This window comes from Hibiscus syriacus, unplaced genomic scaffold (assembly GCF_006381635.1).
Source record: "Hibiscus syriacus cultivar Baekdansim isolate YM2019G1 unplaced genomic scaffold, ASM638163v2 tig00005929_pilon, whole genome shotgun sequence".
Lineage (NCBI taxonomy): Eukaryota > Viridiplantae > Streptophyta > Magnoliopsida > Malvales > Malvaceae > Hibiscus > Hibiscus syriacus.
The window spans coordinates 722,602-737,353 of NW_024062071.1; the positions used below are offsets into that span (position 1 = coordinate 722,602).

At 36.4% G+C, this 14,752-nt stretch overlaps 5 protein-coding genes and 2 pseudogenes across 7 annotated transcripts; 6 read left to right on the forward strand and 1 right to left on the reverse strand.

Moving 5' to 3' along the window:
• The first annotated feature begins 1,313 nt into the window (after window positions 1–1,313).
• On the forward strand, window positions 1,314–2,371 carry LOC120200197 ((+)-cis,trans-nepetalactol synthase NEPS2-like). The gene has a single exon (XM_039201093.1). The coding sequence runs from the start codon at window positions 1,401–1,403 to the stop codon at window positions 2,178–2,180; it is 780 nt and encodes a 259-aa protein (XP_039057024.1). The 5' UTR covers window positions 1,314–1,400; the 3' UTR covers window positions 2,181–2,371.
• On the forward strand, window positions 1,546–4,907 carry LOC120200198 (annotated as a pseudogene).
• Window positions 2,826–3,585, forward strand: LOC120200068 (annotated as a pseudogene).
• Window positions 4,908–5,735: 828 nt separating the features above from the next.
• LOC120200069 ((+)-cis,trans-nepetalactol synthase NEPS2-like) lies at window positions 5,736–6,587 on the forward strand (the record flags this gene model as incomplete). Its single annotated transcript, XM_039200996.1, has 1 exon — window positions 5,736–6,587. A coding segment is annotated over one exon (804 nt), but the record flags the coding sequence as incomplete, so codon positions are not given.
• A 1,722-nt stretch (window positions 6,588–8,309) lies between these two features.
• On the forward strand, window positions 8,310–10,892 carry LOC120200199 (DNA ligase 1-like). 3 transcript variants are annotated; one of them, XM_039201095.1, is made up of 5 exons: window positions 8,310–8,874; window positions 9,098–9,124; window positions 9,347–9,432; window positions 9,835–9,955; window positions 10,178–10,274. In XM_039201095.1, exons 1-4 carry the CDS (start codon window positions 8,359–8,361, stop codon window positions 9,926–9,928), a joined length of 723 nt encoding a protein of 240 aa, XP_039057026.1. In that variant the 5' UTR covers window positions 8,310–8,358; the 3' UTR covers window positions 9,929–9,955; window positions 10,178–10,274. The 3 variants fall into 3 exon arrangements, with proteins under 3 accessions (XP_039057026.1, XP_039057025.1, XP_039057027.1); XM_039201096.1 differs by lacking the exons at window positions 8,310–8,874; window positions 9,835–9,955; window positions 10,178–10,274 and adding exons at window positions 10,013–10,118; window positions 10,722–10,892 and having other exon boundaries at window positions 9,085–9,124; window positions 9,347–9,790; XM_039201094.1 differs by lacking the exons at window positions 9,835–9,955; window positions 10,178–10,274 and having other exon boundaries at window positions 9,347–9,823.
• Window positions 10,893–10,909: 17 nt separating this feature from the next.
• LOC120200070 (FRIGIDA-like protein 5) lies at window positions 10,910–11,812 on the forward strand. Its single transcript, XM_039200997.1, has one exon. It carries the CDS (start codon window positions 10,910–10,912, stop codon window positions 11,810–11,812), a length of 903 nt encoding a protein of 300 aa, XP_039056928.1.
• Window positions 11,813–12,418: 606 nt separating this feature from the next.
• On the reverse strand, window positions 12,419–13,194 carry LOC120200071 (inactive protein RESTRICTED TEV MOVEMENT 2-like). Its single transcript, XM_039200998.1, has 2 exons — window positions 13,013–13,194; window positions 12,419–12,888 (listed from the first exon to the last, which is right to left on the reverse strand). Exons 1-2 carry the CDS (start codon window positions 13,134–13,136, stop codon window positions 12,419–12,421), a joined length of 594 nt encoding a protein of 197 aa, XP_039056929.1. The 5' UTR covers window positions 13,137–13,194.
• Between the last annotated feature and the right edge of the window lie 1,558 nt (window positions 13,195–14,752).

Sequence of the window (14,752 nt, forward strand, 5' to 3'; positions counted from 1 at the left end):
TTCTTTTCACCCTAAAGTTGAATCAACTTGAATATACATTGAAATTCTTTTAATTTAAATTTAAATTTTTAAAATAAAATTTAGTGTAAATTACATCAATGATTACTAAAGTTTGAGTAAATTTTAGTTTTTTCTAATAAAGTTTCAAAAAGTAAAAAATGGTTACTAACAAAATTGGTTTGTAGCAAAATGGTCACTAACGTTAACAATTTGTAACAAAACTTACCACTCCACCGTTATCTACGTTAAATTGATAACGTGTCAATGTTAACAAAAAGGTTAATATTTCAGTTTACTCCTAAACTACTGCTAAAATATAATATAGGTCATTAAACAGTGATTTTATATTCAACTTATCATAATTTTTTTCAAATTTCCATTTTTTCCAAACACCCATTACCTTCACTAAATTCGAACAATGTTCCATACAAATAAAAATCACACTTGAACAATTAGGAGCACTTTCCTTGGTATTTGTTTCAATCATACTTAAACATAACCTAAAAGTTCAAATTTATCTTCAGCTACAATACTAATCTTCGAATTCAGTGTTTTTGTTCTTATTTTACAATTTGCGTTGGAGTAAAATACTTACTGGTGTGTTTTATTCTCTCTTTAACATTTGATTTTTGGTTCGTAGGTTACTAATTGTCTAAAATATAATGAAACAAAAAAATTAATAGAATGACTTGCTTTTTTTTCTTTCAACAAAAGAGAATGGGACTTATTGTCTAAATATAAATGTTTTTCTTAAGTTTGATTGAAGCAAATATCAAGGGAATTGCTCCTAATTGTTTAAGTGTATTTTTTTTAAGGAATGTGGTTCGAATATAATGGAAGTTAAAAAAAATAATTAGAAAGTTTTGAGATAAAAAAACTAGCTGAACCTATTCCCATATATAATGGGGTAAGGGGGAGGTAAGGTAGTAGCTGCCCCCAACGCCAGGTTGAGAGCAGCTTCCGTAGAAGACCTCCGTTATGAGATAAATTAGATATAAATTCATTGTGCAAGGACTTATTTAATGTTTTAGCAATAATTTAGGGATAAAATGAAATATTAACATTTTTTATTAACGATGTCATATCATCAATTTAACGAGAACGACGATAAAGTGATCATTTTATTATAAATCAATAATATTAATGATTATTTTATTATAAATCAATAATATTAATGATTGATTTGTTATTTTTAAAATTTTAAAGAAAAAAAAGTAAAAACTTACTAAAATATTAATAACCATACACGTTAGATCCGAATAAAATTACAAATAGGATAAGGTTTGGTTCTTCCAACATGTGATTTGGTTCTTAATGCACGAGCACGACAGCTTAGCTAGAAATCATTTAATCGGGCTGTGCTTATCATCGTTGTCCACTTCCTAGTGCCCAACTCTACAATGTCCAACAAGCTGGGAGGCAAAGTAGCCATTATCACCGGCGGAGCAAGCGGCATCGGAGAAGCCACCGCCCGTTGTTTCGCCGTCCACGGTGTTCGTATGATAGTGATCGCCGACATCCAAGATGAGTTAGGCCAAAAAGTAGTGGAATCGATCGGTTCCCATAAGTGCTCATACATGCACTGTGATGTTACCGACGAAGATCTAGTGAAGAATTTAGTCCAGACGACCGTCCAAAACCATGGGCGGCTCGACATCATGTTCAGTAACGCTGGGAATATGAGCAAGTCGGCTCAGACCATCCTTGAACTAGACTTTGCCGAGTTCGACCGCATCTTCGCCATCAACGCGCGCGGCATGGCCGCCTGCGTGAAACACGCCGCACGAGCCATGGTGGAACTGAAAATAAGAGGAAGCATCGTTTGTACGACGAGCGTCGCCGCTAGCTCCGGCGGTGAAAGGGACACCGACTACTACATGTCGAAGCACGCGGTGATTGGGTTGGTGAGATCGGCAAGCAAACAACTCGGGGTGCATGGAATCAGGGTGAACAGTGTTTCACCGTATGCCGTGCAAACCCCGTTACTCAATCGTCACCTCGGGAAAGAGCCGGAGGAGGCGGAGGTGGCGGAGCTGTTCTACGAGCCATACGCCAGCTTGAAAGGGGTGGTTCTGAAAACGAAGCATGTTGCTGATGCAGTGCTGTTTCTTGCGTCACATGATTCTGAGTTGATTACCGGGCATGACCTGGTTGTGGATGCTGGTTTTCTTGGCAAGTAGACACCAGGTGTTTGATTAATTGCCGCTGTGAGCTGCTACTGCTCAAACAACGGTAGCCACTTGATGCTTGCTTGTTCTCAAATAACGACTTGCCTCTCAGTATCGCATATCTTTGTAGTTGCTTATGTTCACATTTTTAAAAAAAGTTTTCTTAATCACTAAGAATAAGAATAGTTGAATCCCTCGTTCAATCGACTATCCAACTCTACGGTCGACTAGACATCACGGTTTGCAACGCCGGCATTCCGAGCCAATCGATGCAGACAATACTCGAATTCGACTTATCCTCTTCTTCCTGGTGTTTTCCAGCTACAAGATGATCAATGTAGGAGAAAAAAAACTAGACTTTGGTGTAAAGCAAGAATTTAAATAACAATTCGGTATTCGTTATTTCACAACCTCGATATTTGCAGTGACCGCGATAACATTTGTTGCAATGGCGACAAACTTAAGCATTACATTTACTTTCAGTTGATGTGTATATATATACAGAGAAAGTAGAAATATGTGATATATTATACAGAATAAAAATAAGAAGCATTATAGTGACATTCAGATTGCAAGTTTCAACAGAAGATAAACTTGAGCCCCATGTGATTGGATGCTTTATATACTCGCCATTTTTCACGCTTCATTACACATAAAATGGTAGACCCCAGAGCCTACAACAAGAAGCTCCAAGGCAAAGTGCCCATTATCACCGGCGGTGCAAGCGGCATCGGCGAGGCCACCGTGCATCTCTTCGTCGACCACGGTGCAGGGGCCATTGTGATTGCGGACATCGAAGACGAGAAGGACGTTGTGCATGTACTGCGATGTAACAAAGGAGCAAGACATCGGATCCCTTGTTCAGTCCACGATCCGACTCCACGGTCGCCTTGGTATCATGTTTTGCAACGCGGGAGTTCTGAGCCAATCGATGAAGACGATACTCGAATTCGACTTATCGTCCTACGAGAAGTTCTTCGCTGTCAATGTAGGTGAGGTTGCTGCCAGCATCGAGTATGCAGGGCAGGCCATGGTGAAGGCCAATAGCAGAGGAAGCATCATATGCAAGGCTAGTATAGCTGCCGGACTTGCGAGTGACCGGAATACGGATTACGTAATGTCGAAGAGCTTGGTCGTTGCGTTGATGAGGTGCGCAAGTTCTCAGTTAGCTCCGCATGTGATACACGTTAAAATCATTTCACCAGGACCGGTGGCGACGTCTGCTCTTTGTGCAACTCTCGGAATGGGGGCGGACGACATAGAATCGATGTTTTTGAGGATGTTTCGCTTGAAAAACGATGGAGTGTTGAAGGTGAAGCATGTGGCCGATGCTGCTGTCTTCCTTGCTAGTGAGGAATCTCTGTTTGTCACTGGCCATAATTTGGTTGTAGACGGCCTGTTTCAGGTTTCGTCCTGAAATTGAAAAAAAATGTAATAGTTAAATGCTCTAAATTAAAATATATTAATAATTAAATAATTTGGAGTGTAACTTATAATTAGTATAATTTCATATACGTTTTAATAAATTATAATATATTTACACATGCACTTTCAATATATATATTAATCTAGTGAGTTTTTTTTTATATAACCAGATATATTTGATCTGTTAGACGATTAATTCTGATTAGGTATTGCAGAGATAAAGACGACCCTTCCAATTTTAATATATGTACAAAGATAACTCTTAACCATTTGATATTGAAATTTTACACTTTTAGTATTTTTAGTGTTCGAACCCGAAACCTAAAAAAATAATAACAATTATTTTACATCGAAATTATTTAGTTATGAATTTTATATTTTGTGATCAATGACTTTAATAATGTCAATCATTGGGACATTTAATATGGCATTATTATCCAATCCAATTATTAAATTTATTAAATTATCATATAGCATAATCATTATTCATGGTGTTCTTTAGTTTATAGTGACATGATACCCTAAACAGCTAACTCCGCGAATTCTCCAATGTCAAACAAGCTTGAAGGCAAAGTAGCCATAGTCACCGGCGGAGCAAGCGGAATCGGAGAAGCCACCGCCCGTCATTTCGCCGTCCACGGTATCCGTATGATGGTGATCGCTGACATCCAAGATGAGTTAGGCCAAAAAGTAATGGAATCGATCGGTTCCCATAAGTGCTCATACAAGCACTGTGATGTTGCCGACGAAGAGCAAGTGAAGAATTTAGTTCATTCCACCGTCCAAAACCACGGGCGTCTCGACATCATGTTCAGTAACGCCGGGATAGTTAGCAACACGACTCAGACCATCCTCGAACTAGACTTCGCCGAGTTCGACCGCATCTTCGCCGTCAACGCGCGCGGCATGGGCGCCTGCGTGAAACACGCCGCACGAGCCATGGTGGAACTGAAAATAAGAGGAAGTATCGTTTGTACGGCGAGCACCTCCGCCAGCTCCGGTAGTGAACGCTTCACTGATTACTGCGTGTCGAAGCATGCGTTGGTTGGGTTGGTGAATCGGCAAGCAAACAGCTTGGGGTGCATGGGATTAGGGTGAACAGTGTTTCACCGTACGTGGTGCATACCTCGTTACTCCGTCGTTATTCCGATTTCTTCGAGCCACACACTAGCTTGAAAGGGGTGACGCTCGACACGAAGCATATTGCTGATGCTGTGCTGTTTCTTGCGTCGCAAGATTCCGATTTAATAACCGGACATGACCTGGTGGTGGATGCGGGTTTTCTTGTCAGGTAGATACCAGGTGTTTGATTAATTGCCGCTGAGAGTTGTAAGCTGCTACTGCTCAAATTACTGTAGCAACTAGATGTTTGCTTGTGCTCAAATAACGACTTACCTCTCAATATCGTGTACCTTGTAATTGATTATGTTTGCATGCTTTCATTTTTTTTAATTTTTATTTTATTGTTAATTTTATTAAATAAATAAAAAATCAATATAAGTTAAATTGTTAAAAATTAGTGAATATAAATTAACTATTAAATAATAAAAATATGATGAAAAATGTCTTTAAAAAACCAATATATATATATAATTAAAATAAATAAAACATACTTAAACATAAATAAAAAATATTTATTGTTTTTGTTAAGAAATAATACTTATTATAAAAAGTAATAATATATTTAAATTATTTATAATTATTTATTTATTTTTATACAATATATTCTAAGATTATAAAAGTGTGTTACATAGTCAGTTGGTAAGACCCATATATGTTTGACGAGAGAATTATTTGATAGAGTTAGATGGCATTTTTGACCAGAGAATTATCCAAACTCAAATAAATCATATATTTTACGTTTTTTAATGTAAATAATTTATTTACTATAAAAAATACAATTACTGTATATATTTGAACAGAATCTATAGTTAAAATAAATATGATAATTTAAAATTTTAGGTCTATAATAAATATAAATATATTGATGTTTTAAATAATTAAAATATGAATGATATAAATTTTTTAAAATATATATATATAAAAGACGACAATTTTGAAAGAAAAAAAATGTGACTAAAAAACAATTTGACTATATAATGACAGCTTAACATATACTGTTTTTTACATATCTAATTGTTCTTTGCTCGAATACCAAACTTAACAGACTCTACAATGTCCAACAAGCTCCAAGGCAAAGTAGCCATAATCACCGGCGGAGCAAGCGGCATCGGAGAAACCACTGCCCATCATTTCGCCGCCCACGGTGCCCGTATGATCGTGATCGCCGACATCCAAGATGAATTAGGCCAAAAAGTAGTCGAATCGATCGGCTCCGATAAGTGCTCATTCGTGCAATGTGACGTTACCGACGAAGAGCAAGTGAAGGACTTGGTCCAGTCGACTGTCCAACACCACGGGCGGCTCGACATCATGTTCAGTAACGCCGGGATATTTAGCAACTCGGCTCAAACCGTCCTCGAGCTAGACTTTGCGGAGTTTAACCGCCTTTTCGCCGTCAACGTGCGCGGCATGTCTGCCTGCGTGAAACAAGCCGCGCGAGCCATGGTGGAACTGAAGATAAGAGGTAGCATCGTCTGCACGGCGAGCACATGCGGCAGCTCCGGCGGCGAAAGGGACACCGACTACTTCATGTCGAAGCATGCGGTGATTGGGTTGGTGAGATCGGCAAGCAAACAGCTCGGGGCGCATGGGATTAGGGTGAACAGCGTGTCGCCTTTTGTTGTGGGAACTCCGTTGCTCTACCGTTACCTGGGAAAAGAGGCGGAGGAGACGGAGAAGCTCTTCGAGCCGTACACTAGCTTGAAAGGGGCGGTGCTGAAAACGAAGCACGTTGCTGACGCGGTGGTGTTTCTGGCCTCTCAGGATTCTGAGCTTGTTACTGGCCATGACTTGGTGGTTGACGGTGGTTTTCTTCTCAAATAGACAGTAGATGTTTGATTATTTTCCGCCGTCAACCACAGTTTGTGGTGATGACCAGGGACGGCCGAATAAAGCTACGGTGGAATTCTTGTACTTGTTACTACGTAGCTAGCTAGCCACCGTATGTACAACGATTTATAAAATAAAGTTAAAACTACATATCATAGTATTAAATTACAATTGTAACTCTAATTTAATATTATATTAAATATTATTAAATTTTTTAATGATTTTTAATAATAAAATTATCAAATATTTTAATTATTAGTTGTCGGAAATCGCCAGCATCTGGGTGGAACCTGGGCTGGAACGGTGGAAAAGTCCTTGGAAGCGCTTGGGTTGGCAGCTGGCTTTGTTGGACTTGTCTGGTCCGTCGCTTTTTTTGACGGTTGCGGCGGCGCTGATGACATTTCGTTATGCTCGACGGAGGGGCTTGAGGGAACGCTTAATCAAGACCCTACACGTGTGTGACGCAGGTTAAATCCCCAGGCTACCTATGTGGGTTAGAATGAACTATTGAGAAAAAAGATCACAAAAAAAAACTATTGAAAAAGTAAGTCTTATATAATAAATAAGTATCTAAATTATATTTTTTTTGAGTATTTGAAGTATTTTTTTGTTAAAATAAAAATATAATTTATTTTTTAATCAAAATAGATATTTAAAGAATTTTTTAATCAAAATAAGTATTCAAAGTATTTAACTTTTTTATTTAAATACCTAAAATATTATTTAAAAGATACGATGTTTCAAATTTTTAAGAACAAATGAGAAAGATTGAATAATTTAAGCAATTATTTTAACCAAAAGATATTTTAGGTATTTATTTTGATAAAAAAACATTAAATATTTACTTCAAACAAAAAATACTTTAAATATCTAAAGGAAAAAGATAATACATTTTAAGTACTTATTTTTAATATAAATAAAAAATAATTTAAAACCCGTAAAGTAGGGATATTTCTTTTCTGAAAATAGGGTCGATTGAATTTTTCTTTAACTAAATGAGTAATTAAAGGTAAGTATAATTTATTATTTTTAATATAATTATTAATATTTGACTTATTAATAATAATTTAAAAATTAAACATAGATAAGATATTTTTTAATTTATTATCTTTTCTGTGATTATGCTCATTAATTTAAGTTAAATATTTTTAAAATTTAGTATAAAAACGATATATCTCCAATACATTATATTCCTGATGTTAAAATTTAAATTATAATTTTACTTAAAACATTTAATATTTTATTTATTAAATTAAAGTATAATTTATCTTTAAAATCATTATTTACTGAGTATAAAATTAATTAATTACTTTATTGAAAATATTAGAATATTATTATTTTACCATAGAGTTTCATACTCGTTTGCCAGCTCATCCACATGCACCAGAACCCATCCTCATTCCTCGATAAAAAACCTGAGATGATACACGAAAACTTCGTTCTCTTGTTTTGGGGTAAATTATCTTTCTAGTCCCCAAATTATTGCTTTTGTCTACCTGTGTGTGGTTTTTCTCTGCTTTTGGTTGATGAAGCTAGGGTTTGTTTGGCTGCTGAGAAAAATCTCAAAGGGAAGCAAAAGCTTAACAACAATCTATTAAAGTTCCACGATTTAGCGATTATGTTTTGATTGCATGTTTATATTCCTTGACATTGTAAATTTCTGATAGGATTTTTTTTTACTTAGCTAAATTTCACTGTTTCCTCTAAAATTCTCTGATTTTCAGTATCTCTTAAGTAATTTTGTTTTTGTTTTGCGGTAGGATTTGGCTATTGGTGTTCTATATACATTGAGTTTAGAAGTTTGAGTTACTTGATGGATAAGTTAATTGATTCAGAGATAATGGAGTTAAGCAAAAGCAGCTTGCAAAGAACTATGAATGAGATTCATGATCGTGCTTCTTCCATTATGTTTCTTAATCTTCAATGGAAAGATATGGAAATTGTTTTGGATGCTGCTCAGCATTCAGTTGAAGAACAACGGGAAGAGCTTAAACTGAAAGATGGGGAGTTGGGTCTAAAAGAGAAGGTTTTCGAGAAGCTTTGTAGGGATTTTGAGTTAGAGGAGAAGGATATTGAACAGAGTCGTAAAGATCTTGAAATTAGTGAAAAACAACGCGAGGAGCAATGTAAAGAGGTGTCGTCGATGGAGAAATTGGTGAAATATAAATTGGAGGAAGTTGGATTGAAAGAGAAATATTTGGAGAGATGCTTGAGAGAGTATGAGTTGAAAGAAGAGCAATTCGGGTTGAAAGAGAAGAGTTTCGAGAAGCGATTTATGGAGTTTGAGTTGGAAGAAAAGGCTTCGAAAGAGCGTATTCGAGATCTTGGAGTTTAGTGTGAAACACCGCGAGGATGAGGTTAAGTTGATGGAGAAATTGGTGAAAGATAAGTTGGAGGAAGTTGGATTGAAGTAGAAAGATTTGGAGAGATGCTTGAGAGAGTATGAGTTGAAAGAAGAGCAATTTGGGTTGAAAGAAAAGAGTTTCAAGAAGCAATTTATGGAGTTTGAGTTGGAAGAAAAAGCTTCGAAAGTAAGTCTTCGAGATCTTGAGTGTAGTGTGAAACAACATGAGGATGAGGTTAAGTCGATGGAGAAATTGGTGAAAGATAAGTTGGAGGAAGTTGGATTGAAAGAGAAAGGTTTGGAGAGACGCTTGAAAGAGTATGAGTTGAAAGAAGAGCAATTAGGGTCGAAAGATAAGAGTTTCGAGAAGAGATTTACAGAATTTGAGTTGGAAGAAAAGGCTTCGAAAGAGTGTCTTCGAGATCTTGAGTTTAGTATGAAACACCGCGAGGATGAGGTTAAGTCGATGGAGAAATTGGTGAAAGATAAGTTGGAGGAAGTTGGATTGAAGGAGAAAGATTTGGAGAAATGCTTGAGAGAGTATGAGTTGAAAGAAGAGCAATTCGGGTTAAAAGAAAAGAGTTTTGAGAAGCGATTTATGGAGTTTGAGTTGGAAGAAAAGGATTTGAAAGAAAGTCTTCAAGATCTTGAGTTTAATGTGAAATAAAGTGAGGATGAGGTTAAGTCGATGGAGAAATTGGTGAAAGATAAGTTGGATGAAGTTGGATTGAAGGAGAAAGATTTGGAGAAATGCTTGCTGGAGTATGAGTTGAAAGAAAAGCAATTCTGGTTGAAAGAGAAGAGTTTCAAGAAGCGATTTACGGAGTTTGAGTTGGAAGAAAAGGCTTCGAAAGAGCGTCTTCGAGATCGTGAGTTTAGTGTGAAAAAACGTGAGGATGAGGTTAAGTCGATGGATAAATTGATGAAAGATAAGTTGGAGGAAGTTGGATTGAAAGAGAAAGATTTGGAGAAATGCTTGCTGGAGTATGGGTTGAAAGAAGAGCAATTCGGGTTGAAAGAGAAGAGTTTCGAGAAGTGATTTATGGAGTTTGAGTTGGAAGAAAAGGCTTCGAAAGTAAGTCTTTGAGATTTTGAGTTTAGTGTAAAACAACGTGGGGATGAGGTTAAGTCAATGGAGAAATTGGTGAAAAATAAGTTGGAGGAAGTTGGATTGAAGGAGAAAGATTTGGAGAAATGCTTGATGGAGTATGAGTTGAAAGAAGAGCAATTCGGGTTGAAAGAGAAGAGTTTCGAGAAGTGACTTACGGAGTTTGAGTTGGAAGAAAAGGCTTCAAAAGAGCGTTTTTGAGATCTTGAGTTTAGTGTGAAACATCGTGAGGATGAGGTTAAGTCGATGGAGAAATTGGTGAAAGATAAGTTGGAGGAAGTTGGATTGAAAGAGAAAAGTTTGGAGAGATGCTTGAAACAGTATGAGTTGAAAGAAGAGCAATTAGGGTCGAAAGAGAAGAGTTTCGAGAAGAGATTTACAGAATTTGAGTTGGAAGAAAAGGCTTCGAAAAAGCTTCTTTGAGATCTTGAGTTTATTGTGAAGCAACGTGGGGATGAGGTTAAGTCTACGGAGAAATTGGTGAAAGATAAGTTGGAGGATGTTGGATTGAAGGAGAAAGATTTGGAGAAATGCTTGCTGGAGTATGAATGGAAAGAAGAGAAATTTAGGTTGAAAGAGAGGAGTTTCGAGAAGCTATTTACGGAGTTTAAGTTGGAAGAAAAAACTTCGAAAGAACGTCTTCGAGATCTTGAGTTTAGTGTGAAACAACGTGAGGACGAGGTTAAGTCGATGGAGAAATTGGTAAAAGATAAGTTGGAGGAAGTTGGATTGAAAGAGAAAGACTTGGAGAAATGTTTGAGAGAGTATGAGTTGAAAGAAGAGCAATTCGGGCTGAAAGAGAATAGTTTCGAGAAGCGATTTATGGAGTTTGAGATGGAAGAAAAGGCTTCGAAAGAGCGTCTTTGAGATCTTGAATTTAGTGTGAAACAACGCAAGGATGAGGTTAAGTCAATGGAGAAAGATTTGGAGAAATGCTTGCGGGATTATGAGTTGAAAGAAAAGCAATTTGGGATGAAAGAGAAGCGTTTTAAGGAGTTTGAGTTGAAAGAAAAGGCTGTTAAAGAACAATGCAGAGATCTTGAAATTAATGTAAAACAATATGAGCATGAACGAAAGAGTCTTGAAGCGAAAGAGAAATTGGTGCAAAAGCAGCTGGAAGAGATTAAAAGGAAAGAGGAGGAACTCGTGCAACGTCGTAAAGATATTGAGTTCAAAGAAAGAAGTCTTGAGCTATGTTTTCGTGCAGTCAAATTAAACGCAAAGCACTATAATGAATGTTTGAGAAAAGTCGAATTAAGAGAGAAGAAAATTGAAGAATTATCTCCAGAACAAAGGAGAAAGTATGAGCAACAGTCCAGTGATCTTGAGTTTGATGTGGAAACGTATGATCAGTGGCTCAAAGATCTCGAATCAAAGGAGAAGGAACCTGTGGAATGGTCTAAAGAACTAGAAAAAAAGAGGGGTCTTGCTTCTTCCCTGCATCCTCAATTGAAAGCTGAAGCAGCAAACATTTTGTCCGTCGATCATTCTTCACGAGCGCATCTTTGGTTTTGTGTAAATACGGATGGAAAGAATTTGCAGATGTTCCTAAATGAGCACTGGACAGACCAATGTTCAATCGGTACTGAAGTTGTTATGTCCCTTCAACGTTCAGCTGACCCTGCAAAGCTTGTATTGGAAGCAATGGAGGGGTTTTATCCTCCACATTTGTGTAAGGGAGACAGAGAGTTCGAAGGAAAAGTTGCCAGAAGAAGTATTCTCTTGTTAGAGCATTTGATGGAACTTTCACCTGAGATTGACCCTCATGTTAGAGAAAAAGCTATGATTCTAGCCTTGATTGGGAAACAAAAATGAAAGTTGAATCCGGCCATGAATTGGAGGTTTTGGGATTCCTGTGGCTTTTAGCCTCTTTCCGATTGGCCCACACTTTCGATACCAATGAGCTTCTCGATCCTTTGGTGTTCGTCGCTCGACATTTTCAAAATACTGAAATATTTAAGGCTCTTGGTTTGGAAGATAAGATTCATTGTAAGTCTATAAAAACCATGATCCTGGACTGAACCTTAGTTGTAGTTTATTGTAGTTTTAAATCAGGAGATCCAATATGAGTTTTAACTTTTGTTACTTGTTTCTCAGGTTTATTCAAAAAACTTGCTCGAAGCGAGCAGCATATGCAGATAATTAGATATATATATGCTTTGGGACTTGCAGAAGATGAGTCGCATAAGCGTCCACGAGAGTTCATAGCCGCAGATATGGCTTCGAAGCGTCTAAAAGGATCAAAACAAGGTAAGCATTCCCTTGCAATGATAGCTGGACTCTTAATATACGGACCTGAGTACCGCCACACCTTGAATATTATGTTTATTACAAGTATACACATACATATACATGTATATACATACGAGAATTGATTTTACATATACGTTACTATGTATTTACGAACAATGCAAACAGTACTTAGACCCAAAGGTTGGTGGACACCCACACTCCAATGGCAAACGAGATACAAGCCGAAAGAACAATCCCCTTATTTCGCTCAACACCGTTGATTATGATCGATAACAAACTGTCTTTACCATTCGGTTTCTTTGAACTCGGAACACGACATGTTTGGTCACTGCTGCTCTTAATACCTTCTTCGTATTCATTTTTCGTTTCATTTTCTCTATTATCCACTTCGTCTTTGTGGTCTTCCTCTTTTTCATGTGAACTCTGATCTGCTGTATTCCTAGCGATTTTCTTTGGAACGGTAATGCATAGATGCTGACCGTAGAAATTGCCGAGGATGTTTTCGGTGTCTGAATTCTCCGGCAACCGGAAGGTTTGGTCGATGTATATGCACTTGTTTTCGTCCGGTACCCTTTCTCCTCCAACCTTTATGTAACCAGCTGATTCTTGCTCTATTCTCACCTCATCATGTTTGAACCCTGAATTGTTTAGACCCACCCAAAGAAGAAAACGTTAAATCAGTTCGGTTAAATCGATTTTCTAAAACAAAAACTTAAAGGAAAACGTGATGAACCAATGAAAATAGATTGGTTGGTTTAATACCAGGAAGATCAATGTCAAGCAAATAATTGCCCTCGGAATCCTCAGTCCAGTACGACGTGGGAACGAACTTCTCGGCGATATGGGTCGGCCACCGTTCGCTCCGTCTATCTCTGACGTTCGACATTTTCAACTCGATACCTTTTTTACTGTTGCTAATTGGAAAATAAGACAACAGTTGATATAAACACAAAACTTCATGGGATCATCGTTTTTATAGGATTGAAAACGTGCTTTTCGTTTTTGAAATATTTTGGGCTTGTTAATGTTCATAAAGCTTTTCCTTTCTTGTGAACGTGTGTTTCATTATGTTCTTAACCTAAAATCCCATTCTTGAAATGTTCTGGTTGTCGGGTGGAATTGCTTGTTTCATCGAAAGAGAGATAAAGTACAAAATTCTTTACTTGTGTTTTAAATTCCAGAAATTTGTTGAAAGATTCGAATATGGATATGAAATAAGCATCTTCTTTTAAGTTAATAAGAGACAGAATCAGAAATTTCAAATTATTACAATATCAGAAAAACTGAAGATCTCCATAGACCCGATGAACGGCTGAACAAGTTCGGTCCAAATTCGATATATATCCAAAAAGAAAAATCTTCCTCAAAATGACAGACAAAGCTCTGTGGTACTATTTGTTAGGATCGAAGAGACTCAACTGAACAATCGAAAAAGTTGTAAGAGAGGTGAATTGACAAAAACAGTTTAGAGAGTAAGAAGAAAGAAAATATATAAATTTTTGTACATCGATTTATAGTGGTTCGACTTCTCAACTAAGTCTACCTCCACTACCTTATCTTCTCACAAAGGATTTTCTAACAAATCTCATAATCTATTCTTTATTTTTCAAGGATCAAAAGTAACATTTACAAATTCCCTAGTTTTCAATTGGCTAAACTATAACCAAAACCCCTTTAATAAAAGGAAAAATATGTAAACAAAGAAATCTCTCTAAGGTAAGTGTTTATAAAGAAATAAGCTCACAAGAACAAAAATATTTACAAGAGAAAGAAAATAAGAATGAAAATCGTTTCTCTTGTGTATGATTGTTTGGATAGATGTTCTAACCCTTCTTCAAGTGTCCTCAACTTGTATTTATATGTTGGAATGAAGTTTGGACGTTTATAGCCGTTGGGGATGATTTGGAACCGTTTGAGAATGTTTTCTCTGTAAAATAAAATTGCCTAGTATAGAGGGTATCAGTAATCCTTAAGAGAGTATCAGTATTACCTTTTGTATTTTTTTTAAATCAACTAGTTATTACTAGCCGTTGGGGCCTAATGATATCGATATTATGCATATAGTATCGATACTACTATACAAAGTAGTATTGGTACCCCTTTGGTATCGGTATCATATGAACAATATTGATACAGTTCATGAGGTATCGATATTGTAAGAACAATATCGGTACTTCTTGTCCAGAAAATCATTTTGTGCTCAAATCCACTTTTAAGGACTTTGAATTATTTTTGAGAACTTTGAAAACTTTAAATAAATTCAATTCAAGTCCAAAAACATTTAGCCTTAATTTATTATATCAAAATATAGTTCAACAATCTCCCTTTTTTATATGACAATATTTGAAAATTTGTTTTTGGAAAAACTTTCCCTTAATAAAATATTTAATGAAAAAGATATTCATTGTTGGAAAAAATATGAAAAAGTTTAGCTCTCCCTTTTTCATTAAGAAAATAAATTTTTGAAACCAAACCATAATTCTCCCCCTTTTTGTTATATAA